Source organism: Hypomesus nipponensis, chromosome 13, assembly GCF_054491055.1.
Source record: "Hypomesus nipponensis isolate SF chromosome 13, ASM5449105v1, whole genome shotgun sequence".
Classification (NCBI taxonomy): domain Eukaryota; kingdom Metazoa; phylum Chordata; class Actinopteri; order Osmeriformes; family Osmeridae; genus Hypomesus; species Hypomesus nipponensis.
Window position 1 is genome coordinate 16,458,512 of NC_140373.1, and position 17,038 is coordinate 16,475,549.

Here is a 17,038-nt window from a genome sequence, read left to right on the forward strand (position 1 = left end):
GTGTGGAATGTGGGGAAATTCAACATGAAAGTTGTATTCAGCCAATGGATGATGGATTATCATTGCAGATCCTACTAACTAAGGAATTGGGTTTGGTCAACTATGATTTGTAACGAGACACGGTATTTATACAAGAAAACTCAGAACTATGACAAGAAAAGCATTACACTGCAAATACAGTAAACGGAAGAGTTGCCCATACACCTGGTTGCTAATTAGTCTGAAAGTCTGTCATATGTTTGGTGCTTTGAGCACCTTTAAGGACTGATGGAGATTGAACAAGACCGTCCATGGAGAGTGTGTGATGACTAAGCCTGGTTTCTGTTGTGTGAGGGGGCCTTGCTGAGGGTGGCAGACAGTTCACATAGAGGTGAATCCCTCACAAGACCATAAGAGGACAACATGCACACACACAAACACACACTCACTCACACGGCTTTCATGCATGACTGCGCGTCAGACAATACACTACCTAAAAGCTCGGCAGTTCAATTGCTGTATTTGGGAACCATCACAAAGCATATTACTCACCGAAGGGATTACTCACACACCACTTGGATTCCTTTTTTTAATATGCGTCTGATTTTTAACAAGATGCAGGGGATTAGAATGCAGTTGTTGTCCATTGTTTCCCAAACATAGCATTTTCAGTTTGTGAGATGTTACCAAACACTCAGGTCATAAAAAAGAGACTGCTAGATTATAAAATAAACACATTCAAGACAATATGTGGTTGTTGACATAAACACATACTTTGTTGTAAGGGGAACATCTCAAACCGTTTGAGTGAGCCTTAGTAGACAGATTGGCCTTGGGGCACACAGTGTCTGACACCCATCCTCTCTCCAAGGAACTATTTAGAGCAGACCAATTTTCTCCCCAGATCACCCCCATCTGTTAGGGGATGCCAGCTGGGTGGGACTGAGAGCTTGTAATGGGAGAGCTGAGGGAGGGGCCAGAGAGGAAAAGGGTGAAAGAGACATGATTGTGTGGGTAGGGGTTGGGGGTGGGGTGGGGATAGGTCCACAAGGGTATAATAGGATAGTACAAGAGAGAAAGATGGAGGTTTGGAAAAAGAAAAACACTGAAGCCTTGCCATTTGATGAATTCCTGAATCTACAAGTAGCTTAAGAAACAGGTGTGTCTTCTGTTTGAAGGAGCGACAAAAACATGCAGGCATCATTTGTGTCATTCAATTTATAAGACGGTAAGAGATGAGAAGACATAGAAAAAATGTCCAAGACAGTTAACTAACAGTTCAGTTTAGCAACCACACCATGTGGTAAATATGTACCAAAAACCTTTTTGCTTGAACATCAGACACTTCATACTGTCCACCTGTGCCGTGTGAACCTATAGTGTACAGGCACATTAAAAGGCATGACCATTAGACTTATCAGGACAAGGTTTACAAATATTTTCAGTTATATTATTTTTAACAAAATGCTGCCATTGCCGGTACGTTTTCTGTCACTCTCCCATTTTGGTGTCTTGCTTCTGTCTGGTCATGGGTGGGACGGTCCCCTCCCTCTCCCTGACCTGCAGCTGTCACTCACACAGACATAGCCAGACCATCCATTTATTTTTTTGTCTGTAAGAGACCACAGGGGCCAGAGTTCAAGATTCAAGCCTTGTCAGCTCTCTTTCCCTCTTCCCTGTGGCACATATAAACATGCCATAATGCTACAAATTAGGGGGTAGCTGTATGGACGTATGGATGTAGCAGTAAGATTGCTTTTGGTTGTTATTAAGCGATTTGTTGCTAACTGCACCGTATTATACACAAGCATTTGGGGGATTAATTATTTGGGGTCTGCTTTGACAAAATACCTTCTCCTCACAGAAGGGAAATCAATTAAGATTTTTGTTTTCATTTGTAATTGGGGAACTGAAGTACACAGCACAAACTGACCAGTACAACTTTACTGTGTTCTCCCAGGGGGACTGGCTTTACTACAGGCAGACATCATTTAGCAGAAAGGTCTACCCTCCCCCATCCCACCTCCCTACTGTAGCATAATGAATGTATGAAGTCTAGATGTGTGAGTTCAAAATCCTATTTACCTTTCCCCAACATAAAACATTCTCAAGAAGAAGCCCTTTGCTTGAAAGTGAGAGAGAGAGAGATAGACAGAGAGAGAGAGAGAGAGAGAGAGAGAGAGAGAGAGAGAGAGAGAGAGAGAGAGAGAGAGAGAGAGAGAGAGAGAATGCTTGATTTGAACCACAGTAAACAAGCCTCGTTGACAATGCCAACGAGAGTTAATTCCCAAAACAACTTTCAGCTCCAAATCCGTCTTTCAGGAGAGCCTGAATTCCACACTGATTACAGTGGATAAAATGCTGATCCACACTCTCTTTAGTATTGTAGTCAAATCTTTTGACTGGTTCAGACCTAAAAAAAACTCCACTCACTCAAGGAGAAACATCATATTTTGCAAGTGCCCATGGGTACTTGCATTCTCTACACCACTCATTTTGATGTTGCCTCAAAGCATAAAATTACCTGACAGTCTTTTCCCCTCCACATGTACACTACTTACAACATGGCCGTTCTTGAGCTGAGAATTTTTTTTCTGACAACTATTCTGTATGAAAGCTGGAGACTTGTACATAAACAATAGAAAATAGCATTAATATGGGATCAATTGTTGAGTGACCTTCGGTAAGGCCCTTGTTGACAGGGGCATGTTGCATGAACACCTGCAACCTGTAAGATGATTTACACGGCACACTTTGCCATGCTTCTGTAGGGTTAGAATTGATTACCACAGACACAGATAATGCTTCAGGTCCTTCAAAAGGGTATTTTGTAGTCAAAAGCATTAAAAGCTACATTCAAAATTCTCCATGACAAAAAAACAGTAACCCCCCACGCAGCATATATGTAACAATGTCAGTTATGTATCTTTATAGACTTTGGTCCATTTCTGTTCTAGCCATGTTCCATGTGTTGAGGTTTCCCTCTACTGGTACGTATTCTGGATCTAACACTGTCTCAGTAGGACTAAACTCCTGGATTTGTCAGGTCAGTTTCTCTGTAGAAGAAAAACTAATTGTATTTTTTCCTCATTAGTAGTCAACATTAGTTTACAATGTAGTGAAAATATGACATCAGCTGAGGTGTCCCAAATATTCGTAACCAGCCAGCATGACGTTTATCCACTCAGACGAGACAACATGTCTTTAGGTCAAAGAGGCTGAAACATGAACCAATATCTATCTGTTTTGTTTTTAGCCCATGTGGCTCTTGCTGGGCATGGAAACAAACATAATGCTGTAGAGACCCCAGGCTGACAAGACACAAGGGCCTAATAAATAGAGTGCAGTTTCAGAGAGGGTGGGGGTGGTGAGGGGGTCTCATGGGATGTGCTTCAGGCCCCATTGGGCGGTGTGAGTTGTTCTTCTGGAATAAAAAGGAATGTTGAAATAATTATACTAACCAATGAGGTCAGGTGTGGAATGCAAGAAAGGATTCCATCCTCACAATCCCTTCTGCATTGTAACTGATCAACAGCATTGAAATGATTGTTCCCATACCTGGGTCTTTGTATTTCATGCTGCTTCCCTCCTGTCCTTCAAGTAACAATGGTTTACAGTTGAGAATGATTATTATATACACATACGCTCAGTATTATACATACTTTATTGTAGCTTTAAAAAGCCGTCTTTATGCCATATTTTATACCATGCACAGTGCGACATCAGACCGGCACATAATTAGATTAGTCAATTACTGTACATAGAGCAGGTCAGACAACACTAAAAGCAAGTGCCAAAGACAGTAAAAAAAAAAATACTAAAGTTAACCTTGCCTCAGCCTCGCAGGTTCTTGGCAACAGCAATGTCTTTGCAAAGGAGAAATCATACACCACAGCATTCATAATGGAAACAAAATCTTTACAAGAAGCTTAGTACAAAATAATCTGAGGCCGTTTTCATACAAATCACTTTTTTCTCTGGTTAATGCAACACAAAGAAATACTGATTGGGGCTGTAAGCCTACATGTTTATTCTGAAGATGCTCGAGGTGACTGACACGAATCCCAGGCGCATTCAAAATGCTGCACATTATCTCCAACATGCACCCGTTTGTCAAACAGAAACCCTTGGCTGACACAGTACCCGACACCCCTCGAGGAAAAGATAATAGCGTCCATGATTTATTCCAACGTTAAGCCACACCACACTGCTGCCATATAAAGATGAGGCAAAACACCTTAAGTTATTTGCTCTCCCTACAGGGTCGTTTCTAATGTGTTTTGTTTTATAAGTGAGCTGGAGTTTGGTTAATTTACTCTTTCCTCCCAATAGTCACCAATGTTGGTTCCAAGGCTTGCCTGCGCCCTGTGGAGAGGGTTCCTCCTTCTGTGGCGTCTGGAGCTGCATCCCTGTGACTGATCTTATCAATACCAGCCTTGTCCATGTTAGTGTTATCAGATAACACTCTTGTGTTTGTGTAGCCCTAGCCTCTGTGGTGACAGTTCATTTGGAACAACAACACAACCTTGTAACAAGAGAGGAGACTTAAGCATTTGTGATCCCTTTATGGAAGCATACAAGGTAAATGAGCTTCATCACTATTCATCATGACAGGTAATCAACGAGTGTTACCACAGACTGCAGGGCTTGGGATGTATCAATTTAGCTTGAATACACGTGTATCAATCATTTCACAATATACAAAGCATGAAGATGCATCTAAACATATGCAGTGTGGCAAACAACAAAGCAAATTTACTTTAAACCTAGTCCAGGTAAGTCTAAAAAATGTATTTCCAGTCACATCCAAACATGGTGGGAGTAGAAATTCCACTTAATATTCCATTAATCCCGCACCAAACCTGTGAATGGGCATTAACTGATTTTAAGTAGGCTGACCTTTGAAGCAAGAAATTATTTCTCCTTCTGGTTGTTAATTTAAATCCCAGACATGCCATGAAAATTACAAAGCATTGCAGTATTGACTAGCACACAAACAAGCACATCTTCAACGGAGGAAGATTAATACAATTGATTGATTGGTATGCTGAGAATGTCTGGATAGAGAAGGGGTTCCTGTAGTGAATGTGTGAGCAGGCTCATCACAATTTTCTCTCAACATCTTTCTCTCTGGCTCTACTTACCATGTCATTTTGTAACTCTGCTTGTAATTGATTTCTACTTCAATTTTATTAATAATGGCCTATGGAACGCCTGGAGCACAACGTCAGTTATCTAAAGCCCACCAGGAGCCTAATCTCTAAAAATGAGGTGAATTAATAGAAGAGTGCTCAAGTAAGGTATTGATTACTGAATCAATTTCAAATACTGAAAAGAATGAAGATACTGCAAACAAAAGAATAGCACCCTTTTCTGTTTTGCAGCACCCTGTTCTCTCAGGATGAATGGCAAACCTGGTGAATCAACACACGTTCTTCCCCACCTTGGAAGCAGCAGCACTGGTCGATCACTTCAGGTGAATTTGAGCAAAGCGGCATTAGTCGGACAGAGCTCTCTGGGTTCTGCCTGCACAATTAGTTTATCTGATGAGGTTGCAACTCCCTCCTCCACAAAACCTTTCTTTTTGCCAGCCCACAAGCAATGCAGTTCTGTAGTTTATTACCCTTGAACTTCTTACGTCCTAAACCCTGTTTGTAGAGTTACTACTGGTAATCCATAGCAGGAAAATGAACATTACAATATGGAAAAATATGATAAAACTCAAAGTTATATTTTCTAATAATATTAACTACTTACACTATACATACACCTCAATATCATTTGTAAGCAATATGGTTATGGGCTGAAAAAGGATGTTCTCTATTTACTGTTTTCTCAAATTAATGTTTTACTGTAATGTACCTCATGTAGGCTGATATAGCCTAGCAAAGGATCGGGTCCCACCCGTTCACTCATTTTGATCATCAAAGGATCGCTAACTATAAGCGTCTGCTTACTTTGTGGAGAAACTATGGTGCTTATGTCTTTATGTGTTTGAGGTAACCTAGGTGGAAAACTAGCCAAAATAAATATTGATGGAAAACATTTTCCTCTTGGTGTTCTATGTTTTGTAATAGGCCTACTCCTTAAGTTCGTATGATACTGGTAGTATCTCAAATAATTTCATTTGTAGCTAGTCAATCTCACTCAGATAGCGCCACTTCTCATGTATGAATGTGCATCTAGAACACACTGGACTAGAATATGATCAAAAAGAACAGAGGAGTTGGAGAGATGGGTGGGGGAGACGAGAACCATAACTTTTCAATCTAAAATATCATTGTTTTTTAAGTAAATAATATTACATAGTACATACAGTAGTACATTACAGTACTACATACATACATAGTACATGTAAATTAATTTACAGTCCAGTAAAGGACATCAAAAAATAAATGAATTACATATTTAATCTGAGGACAGCATACCATGCTAAATGTAGATGCATCACTAAAAACTATACGTTAATCAGAATCAGAAGGGATTTTATTCGCCATGAATGTTTGCACAAACAAGGAATTTACTTTGGCAGGGAGGTGCATACATAAAACATATAGGACATATTGAAACTTAAATATGTGGACTAACTATACAAAAGGAGGAAGTCTAGCTAATACTAACTGGCAGATGGTCATCATGAAGATCACTTCTAGTCCCCAGACTCAAACTCAACGAGACAGTTTCAGTGCTGTGTGATGAACATTACAGATGTCAAACCAATGCTGGTCCACTGCCTTACATGGCAACAGGCCATTATGCGGTAGTGAGGGTCGACGCCAACGGTCTCGACTGCTCACCACCCTCCAGTAGTATGTGCCCTTGAGCAGGAAGATGGCATTGTGTGTGTAAGAGAAGTAGGCAGCATCTATGTTCCCACCCGGGTGGTTGCCTGCCACTACTGCCGGGAAAACATCTGAGATCTTTCTTGGAAAGCCAAGGGCCAGTCGGTTGGCTTTTACATCAAATGTGTACACCTATTGTAAGAGATTAGTTTATTTAGATGGACAGCTACAGTTTTCCTGGCAAATTATGAATTTAGTTAAAGTAAACAGGCAAACAATCAATTTACTGTTATTGTGCAATATACGTGCAATTGCATGTGTTCCTGCGATCGGCCTGTGTTAAGCTTTCCTGCGATAGCCCTACAATTTTTATCCTGTGTGAATACAATTTGAAGTCATAGAGCAGTGGGAGTATAATATGAGTCTCAGTGGTGCAGAGGAGGCTGGCAGTCCTTACATAAATACCATTGAAGAAGTAGATGTGGGAGTCCCTTCTGTCATAGAAGGCTGTGTCAATCGGACTGGGGACCCCAGGGAAGCCCGCAGAGATGAGTCTAGGGTAGTGGTATCCCTCTGGGTCCTCTATGAAAGCCTGGTCATTGTCAGTGTCATACTTCCAGAACTGAGTGCCTGTCCCAAAGGAGAGAATTCATACAGACATGTCACTTTTTAGTCAAATTCTATACCGAGTGCACTACCTGTGAGTGAGTGTGAGTCACTGGCTTGTGAATTGGGTTGACCATTGTCACCTTTAAAGAAGTAGACAGCATCTGTTGTCTTAGACCAAACGTGTACATATGCATCCACACCATCCATGGGTATCCCATGCCAGCCGACCTGCACTGCCACAGGATCCCCGTAGCGTGTGCGGTTGTTCCTGTTCTCATACAGCCAGTACCAGCTGTCCCTCATGAAGTAGGTGTTAAAACGGATAACCACCTCGCCGTATGACGTTCTCTCCTTCCTGATCCAATCAAACACTGTGTTGAAACGGCCGCTGCAGCCACCTAACAATAAAAAACAACCACATGAATATATGTATGTCTATTGTAATTTAAGGTACAGCAATGTAAGGAAGTGTGTCGCTCAATGGAACTTGTCCACTAAATGGTGCCGTATTCCCACCTTTTCATTAGCCTCCCCTACCATAAAGATACTGCATAGCCTTCCTGTCCAACCAGTCAATCTCAAAGCCTGACTCCTGTGGCAGGTAGCTGGGCTGCATGATAGAGCCACCCCTGTAGATATGAGGCAGACCTAGGACATGTCCTATCTCATGCACCGCAACCTGACAAATACAGAAGAGGATGAGATTCAAGCTTACTCTCCATGTTTCCTGTTGTGTCACTATGCCGATGATTTCTGCATTTAAAAAGAGATGAAAAAATCTATGCCTTAGTAAATGTTCTCAAATTTGCACTGTACCTGGTAAATACCGTTTTTTTACTCTGACCACCATAATCCTTGATTTTCTACGACTTTGGATAAAAGTGTCTTTTAAAACAATAACATTTTACATAATAGTATCTCACTCACTTTGAGAAGGCTGATGCCACTCCCAGCATTGGGTGCTGTGAAATGTTCATCATCATCAAAATGGATGTCCCCTAGGAACCAGGCATGTGCAAACTCTCTGCCAGAGCCGTCAAACTTCTGGTTGCATCCTAAATGTCTTCCTTCATTCCAATCACAGGGAGACAGTATTTACATCAAATTACTCACTGAAACATTACATTTGTGTGTGAGTTTGGACTTACCTGTGCCAAAGCCAAGTTTGATATCTATGTACTCCAGAGGAGAGCCTGTGTCCTCCATGAACTCAAGAAAAGAGACCTCACTCCACATCCTAAAGGCTAGTCTGAATATGTGTCTCTGGTCCTCGATGGACAACTGGCTGCTGTAGCCCTCTCCTATTAATCTCCACTTGAGTACCGTCTTGGTGAAGGCCATGTATCCCGTCCCGCGCACCTCTCTCCTCTGCCTGCGCTTGTACAGGAGGGCTGCCAGTTGACGCTTCCTACGGCTAAGCGCACGACTTGGATGCGGGACTGATGGGGTGCTCACAGAACCATTCTCCGTGTGACCGTTCATATCTATAGCAGTGGTGTTAATATTGGGACCAACAGTGGAAGTATTGTCTGTGTCAGTGACATTCAGAGTCAACATGTTGGTGTCATTAAAAACATCACTAAATGTTGTGTCACCCCCAAAGTAGTCTATTTTAGAGCTATTAAAAGCATCACTGAATACACCAGCTTCTGTTTGGTTGCTGATCATCCTATCTGAAGTGTGAATGTTTGCATCTCCTGTGGCAGTTGTTGGTAGGCTGCCACTCCAAAGACTTGTGGGGTTGGCTTCTGGGGGATCATCTGGTTCTTTCTCTTTGTCTGGGACTCCACATCTCGGCTTGTTCATAGCTGTCTTGGTCGCATCGTCAAAGATGCCCGTAACTGACAGCCCTGACACTCTCTGGAACTCCCTGAGAGCTAAGGCAAACAAAGGACTTTTAGCATCATCATCACTACCCCCTTCAAGAGGTTGTGACCCCGACTCCTTGATAACGGATGGTAGGTCACTGCCAGCAAAATCTTCACTGAACTCTTCTTCCAACTGGATCTCCCCCCAATTTACTGGTTTTATAAAGCCATACCTGAAAAGAAACCGCTGACAACATGGCTAATTATAAACTTGAAACGACCTTTGTATGACAGAAGAAATAGTGCTTGAATGTAATCATGTTAATCACTGGTATTCAAATAGTACGTGTTTACCTCTGCGGTGTCGTCATCAGTTATGAGTTCAGCCTGGTGAGATGCAGGAATCTCAACATCCGAATGATCCCGGCTGTGAAAGAGTTTCTCTGCATTCATGCAATGGATGCTCGTCAGAATGAGACATGTTATTAGCTGGATAAAAGTCAGCATCGTAATGGTGCGGCTAGAAAGTCACGAAGACTACTAATGCTGGCACTACGAAAACAGCTTAAATACACTCACTCACATACCACGCCCAAAAGTTGAGATTGTCTGAAAAGAGGCAGTCATGGTACGTTCAATAGCCCGCTAATTTAGGCTTGTCTGTAATATAGCTATCATACGAAAAGTAAACTTTGGTTTCAGTCTAGTGCAAACGTTGAAATCTACAATGAAATTATATGGGATGTTTTGCGCACGCTCCAGTGAATGAGATCTGAGTGTTTTATGAGTTTAAGTTGTTCACTTTCATCCCTATGCGTGAGGTCCGAGCACAGCCACGCGACACCTGTCTTCGGGAACACCTGTTGTGATAAAGCCCCGCGCCTTTAAATACCTTTCACATATTGGTCTTAAATCATAAATAACCACCAAACTGCCAGTCTGAGTCATAAACACTATGGTCAGTTAATTTTTGGTAAATAAGGTACAGCCACCTGTTATTTTTCAATATCACAGTGATTACATGTAAAGCATAATATTATGAACCTAATTTCAGCTTTCACAAACATAATCATTGCATTGAAACATTGAAACATACTTGAGTGGAAAAACAATACAAGCAGGGTAATAAATAAACATTTGTAATGAAAACCAAGGCAATACTGTGAACACATTGGATTGACAGAAATAAATAATTAACAATCCTAAACAAAGTCATTAAATTCAGAATATGAATCCAGATGGTGTTGGTGGACGGAATCACATTTTTCAGGTTGGTGGTGAGTTACTCTAAAGCCTTTGCTATCCCTGCGGCTAGATGTTCAGCAGTGGGCTTCTCCGCACAACAGCTTACTGATAGTCCTTCTGCCATCATGGCCTCTGCTGTAGTAAGTCCAATGGCTGAAAACTAGATAGAAAATCAGGACAACTAAGCCTTAGTATTGCATATCAAAGTCATTGTAAATGTATTATTAATATATTTATTATTTAAGGTAATTGTTTAATGAAGAGTGTTGGTGGGAAATGTGTACCTTGATTTGATTCAGCTGTTCAGACGATAATCTTCTAACCGTTTCAAGGCAAAACTTGAATCCTGATGGGCTGAAGAAAGCAATGCTGGCTGGGACACCCTGTGTGTAAATCAGACATGTCTAAAACCATAAAGGCTATGGATAATATAGATATAGCACTCTGTGTGACTTGAGCTAACCTGTTCAGTAAAATAGTCTGTCAAATTATTTTCCAGGTCAGGATGTGGAGCTGTTTCATAGACTGTTAGTGTCTCAAGAAGCAGTCCTAGAAACAGTCAAATTAAGTGTTACCAATTTTCATGTATACTGTAAACTTATACCCAAAGAAACTCACAGAAATATTATAAGCATTTGTAGCATTAAGTTAAATTACTTGGTAGTTATTGTCTGTAGTAATAACTCCTTACCATTTTCCCTTAAAGCAGTGGGCAGCACTTCTCTTTTGATTGATCCACAGGGGAAGAATAATGGTAAAGTACTGGTATTTTGTCCTATGTGAAACAAGAATGACATAAGCTGTGGGCAGCTGATTTCACCTGACTTTCCAAACAACATATTTTTTTTATGAAATCATACATTAAAGACATACGGTCAAAAATGAATTGTGACAAAACGTCTGCAGTCCCAGTATCTTCTCCCAGAGGAACCAAACCCAGATGTTGCACTGAAACAAGAGGTACCAAAACACCTTTTGTTTAAGTCAAGTCAAGATGATAAATTAATAAAACATCTCAATTATATGGGAAACCTGGGTTGTTTCATCTCAAATAATAATGACAATGCAGCTATTATTTTCCTATATTTTGCAGGTATAGAAGAATTAGTCAGGTGCAGAATTGGCTATCAAAAGAGAGTTTCATCTGCCCAGTCTCTTAATACAAGGTGTAAATAAATGCATTCACAGTAAACTGTCACTTGTAGAGAACACATTTCCAGTTACATACAGCCGGGTGGTATAATCGTTGACACAATTATGTGACATCCAGGTGCCTGGCACACTCAGTGCTTGAATTAGTCAATTGTGATCAATAGAGAGAGGAGGCACTTCACACATTGGTCAGCAAATACATACCTAAGGATGCGGTAGTCTTTCCAACAACATAAATGGACTTGGCATTCCATTTGTCTTTTACGTGACTATTCCACTCTGAAATTTTAATATTACATTATAATATTAGTAGTTTAATTCTTTAAACACAGAAAATGTGATAAGGCCTCTTCTGACATTCACTGGACCTACACAGCCATTGTAACTTCAGAAAATAGCTGCCCCATAAAAGTCACCATGTGCAAAGCCACATGTTTCTCTGCTAATATCGACATGAGATACATTATATCTCCTCACCTTGATTTCTTTCTTCTACCTTTAAACACATGTTGACAGCTTCAACAGCCCTAGGACTAGTAAAGATGAGGCCACCATACTTGTCTGGTTGAAAAAGCTGTAAGTACCATGGAAAGATTAAAAGAGATGTGACATAAACTATTTAATCAAAAAAAGTATGTGTCAAACTGCATAATTGTAAATTGAAATTTACCTTGTCCAACAAGGTGTTCAAAGACATCAACTTAAAAGACAATACGGGAATTAATTTGGCTGTATGTCCATATGATGCCAGTTCCTGTAAAGAGACAAAACAGTAAATAATAGTGTCTGAGTTACAGCACAATTTCAAAACAGAAAATCCATGACAAGTCCCATAGAGTACCTTCACGTATGGGTCAGGTCCAGAATCTCCCTCTCTGGGCTCTTTCAAAAGTAGTACACGCATCCTGATAGAAGGCTCAGAATGCTATGAAAGACAAAGTATATTGATAAGTGTTTTTCGAAATAGTCAGGAATAAAATGTATCAATGAGAGGACTAAATCAACAAGCTCAAAGACTACTGTGGGATTACTGTAAGAGGCCTTGTGTGTGGGAAGGCAGAGCTAGCTTAGCTACACCCAAGGACTGTCATATGTTACCTTCTGATAACAGTGCTGCCATCAACTAACTGAATATGCATTTCGCAAATAATTCGTTTGAGATAAAGGGGTGTATCATCTACGGTTGTGAACTATCTAGCACTGTGACTTAGGATATAATTTTATTTCAGGCTCTCTAAACGATGACTCACAGATGATTCACTTCATGACAAACGTAGCTACTTATCTTATGTTGCTTTGGATAACAAGCTAACAAGCTGGTTAACACTTAAAACTGGACAAAAACGTAGCCTAAAATGTCATAAACCAATTAAGTGCAGCAAGCTTATCTTGGGGAGTAGGCTCAATGCCATGCATGGTCGAGTCATTTTTGGTGTAGGACATTCGAACAGCATTTAGAGTAGGGTCAGACTAGCGGAACGAGTTTAATTCAAATAATTTATATCTAAGTAGCCTACAGTATAGTCATATAAATAGCACAGCGATGTTGTTGCTGCTGTTGCTGCCGTTGTTGTGCAGTTTAGATGTCAACACAGACAACTTGTGGCAACTGCACTGTGTGCAGAGAATTTACGCCATCAAAGTAGGCTAAACAGTCTGTGGTTAAGCTAACTGGTTAAGCTAACTTCCAAACTAACCACCAGAACAATTATTGCGAATTTGTTAATCATGAAAAACAATGAAACAGTTGATGTTTGTTACTGTACCTCGACTTCCTCCATGATAAATAAACGGTGGAAACATAGTGCCGTGGTTCACTAGAACTATTTTATTTTGGGGGGAAATTGTACTCAAAGCAATCTTTAAATAGTATGTAACATACTGCTCTATTTGATTTTAACTAACGTATTACATTTAGTGATTTGCTACTTGCTACTAAATCCAATAGATTTGAATAGTACTTCCGGTTTGGCGAATCCGCTTTCAGAATAAAAACCGGCCAGATTTGTAGGCGACTAAACCGTGTGAATGTGGTTGCTTAGTAGCCTACACTTCTGTTCAAATGAATTGGTCGAGTTATTATTAGGTTTAAAATAAATTTAATTAAGTTAAATAACGTTTGTTAATATGAATAGGCTATAGTCATGATTAAAAAAGGCATATGCCCATCGTTCTAGTTAGTCTAGGCCTACTGGTAGGAGCTGCAGTAGTCTGCTTAAAGTAAAACATTGAAAGTATTCGGGATCCCGGAAATAGCCTAGCCTTGTGTCCTCCAACAATTGCGGTAGGCTATACTATAATTTATCTTGGCTGGTTTAGATACATTATGATAATTGGAATAAGATAATTTTTTTACAATAGTGGACGTATTTGGGGTTTATTAACGTTGAACAGTGCCAACAATTGGTCAATAGTCTTTAATTAACTTGTTCGTGTGTTATTATTTTTTGCATTTTCCAAACATTTTGGGATATCAAGTTTATTGTTTACGTAAATATTAAGAGCATTTTGTCACTTGGCCTTTATTTTGAAACTAATTCCCCGGAAATTTGATTCCTTGTTGAGGCTGGCTTCGCCTTCTGATAAATAGGCCTACAGTTTTTCACAATTGCCAAAACACTAAACCCCATTCTCTGTAACAAATGTTCAGTGGCCTAACCCGTGTCGAATCAGACACTCTTTTGGCAAAACTCTAAACACATTCTCACTCACTAAAAACATTTTGCACTGTGATGCGCTTGTGCTGAAAAATGGTCAACACAAATACAACACAGTTGTTATCTGTAAAACACAGTGACTCAAAATTGTTCACACTTGTTTCTAATGGTGGTTCAGGACAATGTCAGCTTTCACCGTGGTGTCCGTATACGAGAATAATTCAACAACAACCCGCAACTTTTACTGTATATGTTTGCCTTCCACCATACAACCCTTTTCTTTAATTGAAGAGTTTTTCCCTGCGTGGTGGTGGAAGGTCTATGACCGAAACTCATACTGTACCAGGGTAAATCTCCTACAGGCAATGTAGCTAGCCTGGATTATTCAGTAGCCTAATTAGTCTGGATCCAGCACACCAGAGTGTTTTTACCCCATTCTTAATTTGTTCTTGGTTGACAGTACTACAAGTTGTAGTGGTTACTGTTATTTTCTTTATTGCTAAATGCATTTATTGTGTATTATCAACACACAGAAAAACCTAAAGACTCAAAAACTAAAAAGTAATGTTCACTAGACAGAGGTTTGGGGCAAAGGGTATGGAACAATTGAAAGTCTAGGTTTTTGTGGGTGTGGTTCGAGGAAAATTTAGTTAAATTATCAGAATATAATTTTCATAGCAATATAAAAGTAGCCTACAACTGCAAAACGAACCTAAATCTATAGGCTACATCTATCCTCCATTTTCCCGACACAACAACCATGTTAAAAAGTTAGGCTACTGGGTAATGTATTGATTAATAGTAGGCTATTTATTTAAAACCAAATCAAAAAAGTCAATTTAGATGTGTTTAGAGGGTGTCTGTTTTTTAATCAACAAAGTGTTTAAAAAAGGACGTCGATCTAGTAGCCTACGTAGCCTATCGTTCATGTGAATGGCATGTCATTCATTTAACAGGCTCTGTATAAAATCCGATTTGCCAACCAAATTCCGAGAAGAAGATAATAGGTGGCGGTAATGCACTTTCAAGCTGGTTGCCATCCGCCATTAAACAGAAGAAGAAAGCTCACAATATTTGCGCCACGATGGTAGCTTAGCTTGATCAGAGAATGTCTAATATAGAGAGAACTGCCACTCTCGGGAAACTTCCGGGTTCTGAACTGGTTGAAGTTCCATGTGAGGGCGCTAACGAGCGAGTGCAGAATGAATGGAGGTCTATGGAGCTATACCCCTCAAAATCCACTTTTCTCAGGATATTATTTTTTGTCTAGTAATTTGAATTCTGAATTCGAAAGGGGAGGCAAAAAAATACACACGGCTGGCTGTTCGATTTTTTTAAAGTCGCCTTTCTGTTCTAAAAAGCTGAAAATGTAATTTACGTCATATACATTGTAGGACCAGAGCTACTGCTTATTGTCAGACCAACGCAGCAGATAGCTATGCTACCTGTATGGGGGTGACAGTGGAATAGCTATCTGCTGCGTTGGTCTGACGATAACCACGCCCCTCTCGTTTGCATGTGAGATCTGAAATAAATACAGCACAGAAATAAATGTGGTGTGGAAATAAATGTGGTGTGGAAATACATGTGGGAATAATTGTGGTGCGTAAAAGTCTCAAAAAATAAATAAATGTGGCTTTAGGAAATAAAAGTCCCATAAAATAAATAAATGTTGTCTTTACAAAAACGACATTTTGAAATAAATAAATGTATTTATTGATGTCAATGGATTCAGCTATATAATTACATAATGTTATATTTATATATTTATGACCATCTTTTTATTTTATTTCAGAGTTTATTTAATAGCCATATTTATTTATGTATGTATTTATCTATTCATTTACCTATTTATTTATTTATTTAATTAATTAATTTTGACTAACTCGGCGTTCCATACGTCATACTTTGCGATAACCAGTCGCGAGCATATATTTATATGGTTACGAACGTGTGAGCTAAGGCATTGGCAGAATGGGGTACAAGTCCGATAAGAATCAGAGACATGATGCAAACTTAACGGAAATGTATTCTGTCACTGTATAGTTTTCCTTTCAATTGTTTTTTTTAAATAGGCTATAGGGCTAAATATAGGGCTATTCTAGATGGAACTTGTCATCACATATGTAGTTTTTTTTCTTCGGGATTTGAGTATGATTTCCAACGCATTGTATTGGATGAAATAAACTGAACATGAACAGCTCCGTAGTTGTTCTCGCCAGGCAAAGAAGGCTGAATGGTTATTTTGGTAACCGAAATCTTCTATAATGCAGACTTACCATAGCTTACTGTCAACTTTATATTCAAACTAAATGCCACGAAATTCACACTGCCTTCAATTTAACATCAGTGTAGAAATGTGGCCTGTGTTTTATATGTTCATCCTACAAAACTAAACGCCTATTAATGGATATAACGTGATCTAACAAGACTTGGTAATAATGTAATAAATAAAAGCTTGAGAACTGTGTCTAAAATGTACTTTGTTGAACATTTGCCTTTGAAAGGGGCATATTCGCAGAACCATATGCTACAAGTTTCCATCAGATGTAAGTGGGGGTGAAACAGTCACTGAGGACCTTCATTGTCCCACAAAAGCAGTCTGGCTTGATGACACGATCAAAAAAAGAATAATGGGTGTGTTTAACAAAAGCTTCTGAAGGCAAGACTAATATTATTTAAATATATTTAATTTCCTATTGTGGTTACCGGTTAAATGATTAATCTTCGTCTTTGCTCCAGATAGACGTCAACAATCTGCTCGCCCTTAACATAATATATTTGCCATCATGTCATGAACGTTTTT

At 39.6% G+C, this 17,038-nt stretch overlaps 2 protein-coding genes across 2 annotated transcripts; both read right to left on the bottom strand.

Moving 5' to 3' along the window:
- Positions 1-6,447: 6,447 nt before the first annotated feature.
- mmp21 (matrix metallopeptidase 21) lies at positions 6,448-10,152 on the bottom strand. Its single transcript, XM_084670681.1, has 7 exons — positions 9,533-10,152; positions 8,519-9,425; positions 8,298-8,437; positions 7,908-8,049; positions 7,511-7,768; positions 7,219-7,391; positions 6,448-6,953 (listed from the first exon to the last, which is right to left on the bottom strand). Exons 1-7 carry the CDS (start codon positions 9,683-9,685, stop codon positions 6,648-6,650), a joined length of 2,079 nt encoding a protein of 692 aa, XP_084526807.1. The 5' UTR covers positions 9,686-10,152; the 3' UTR covers positions 6,448-6,647.
- Positions 10,153-10,301: 149 nt separating this feature from the next.
- On the bottom strand, positions 10,302-13,536 carry uros (uroporphyrinogen III synthase). The gene is made up of 10 exons (XM_084670682.1): positions 13,342-13,536; positions 12,417-12,500; positions 12,246-12,329; positions 12,053-12,149; positions 11,780-11,854; positions 11,297-11,371; positions 11,115-11,198; positions 10,887-10,972; positions 10,708-10,806; positions 10,302-10,583 (listed from the first exon to the last, which is right to left on the bottom strand). Exons 1-10 carry the CDS (start codon positions 13,354-13,356, stop codon positions 10,461-10,463), a joined length of 822 nt encoding a protein of 273 aa, XP_084526808.1. The 5' UTR covers positions 13,357-13,536; the 3' UTR covers positions 10,302-10,460.
- Positions 13,537-17,038: the final 3,502 nt, after the last annotated feature.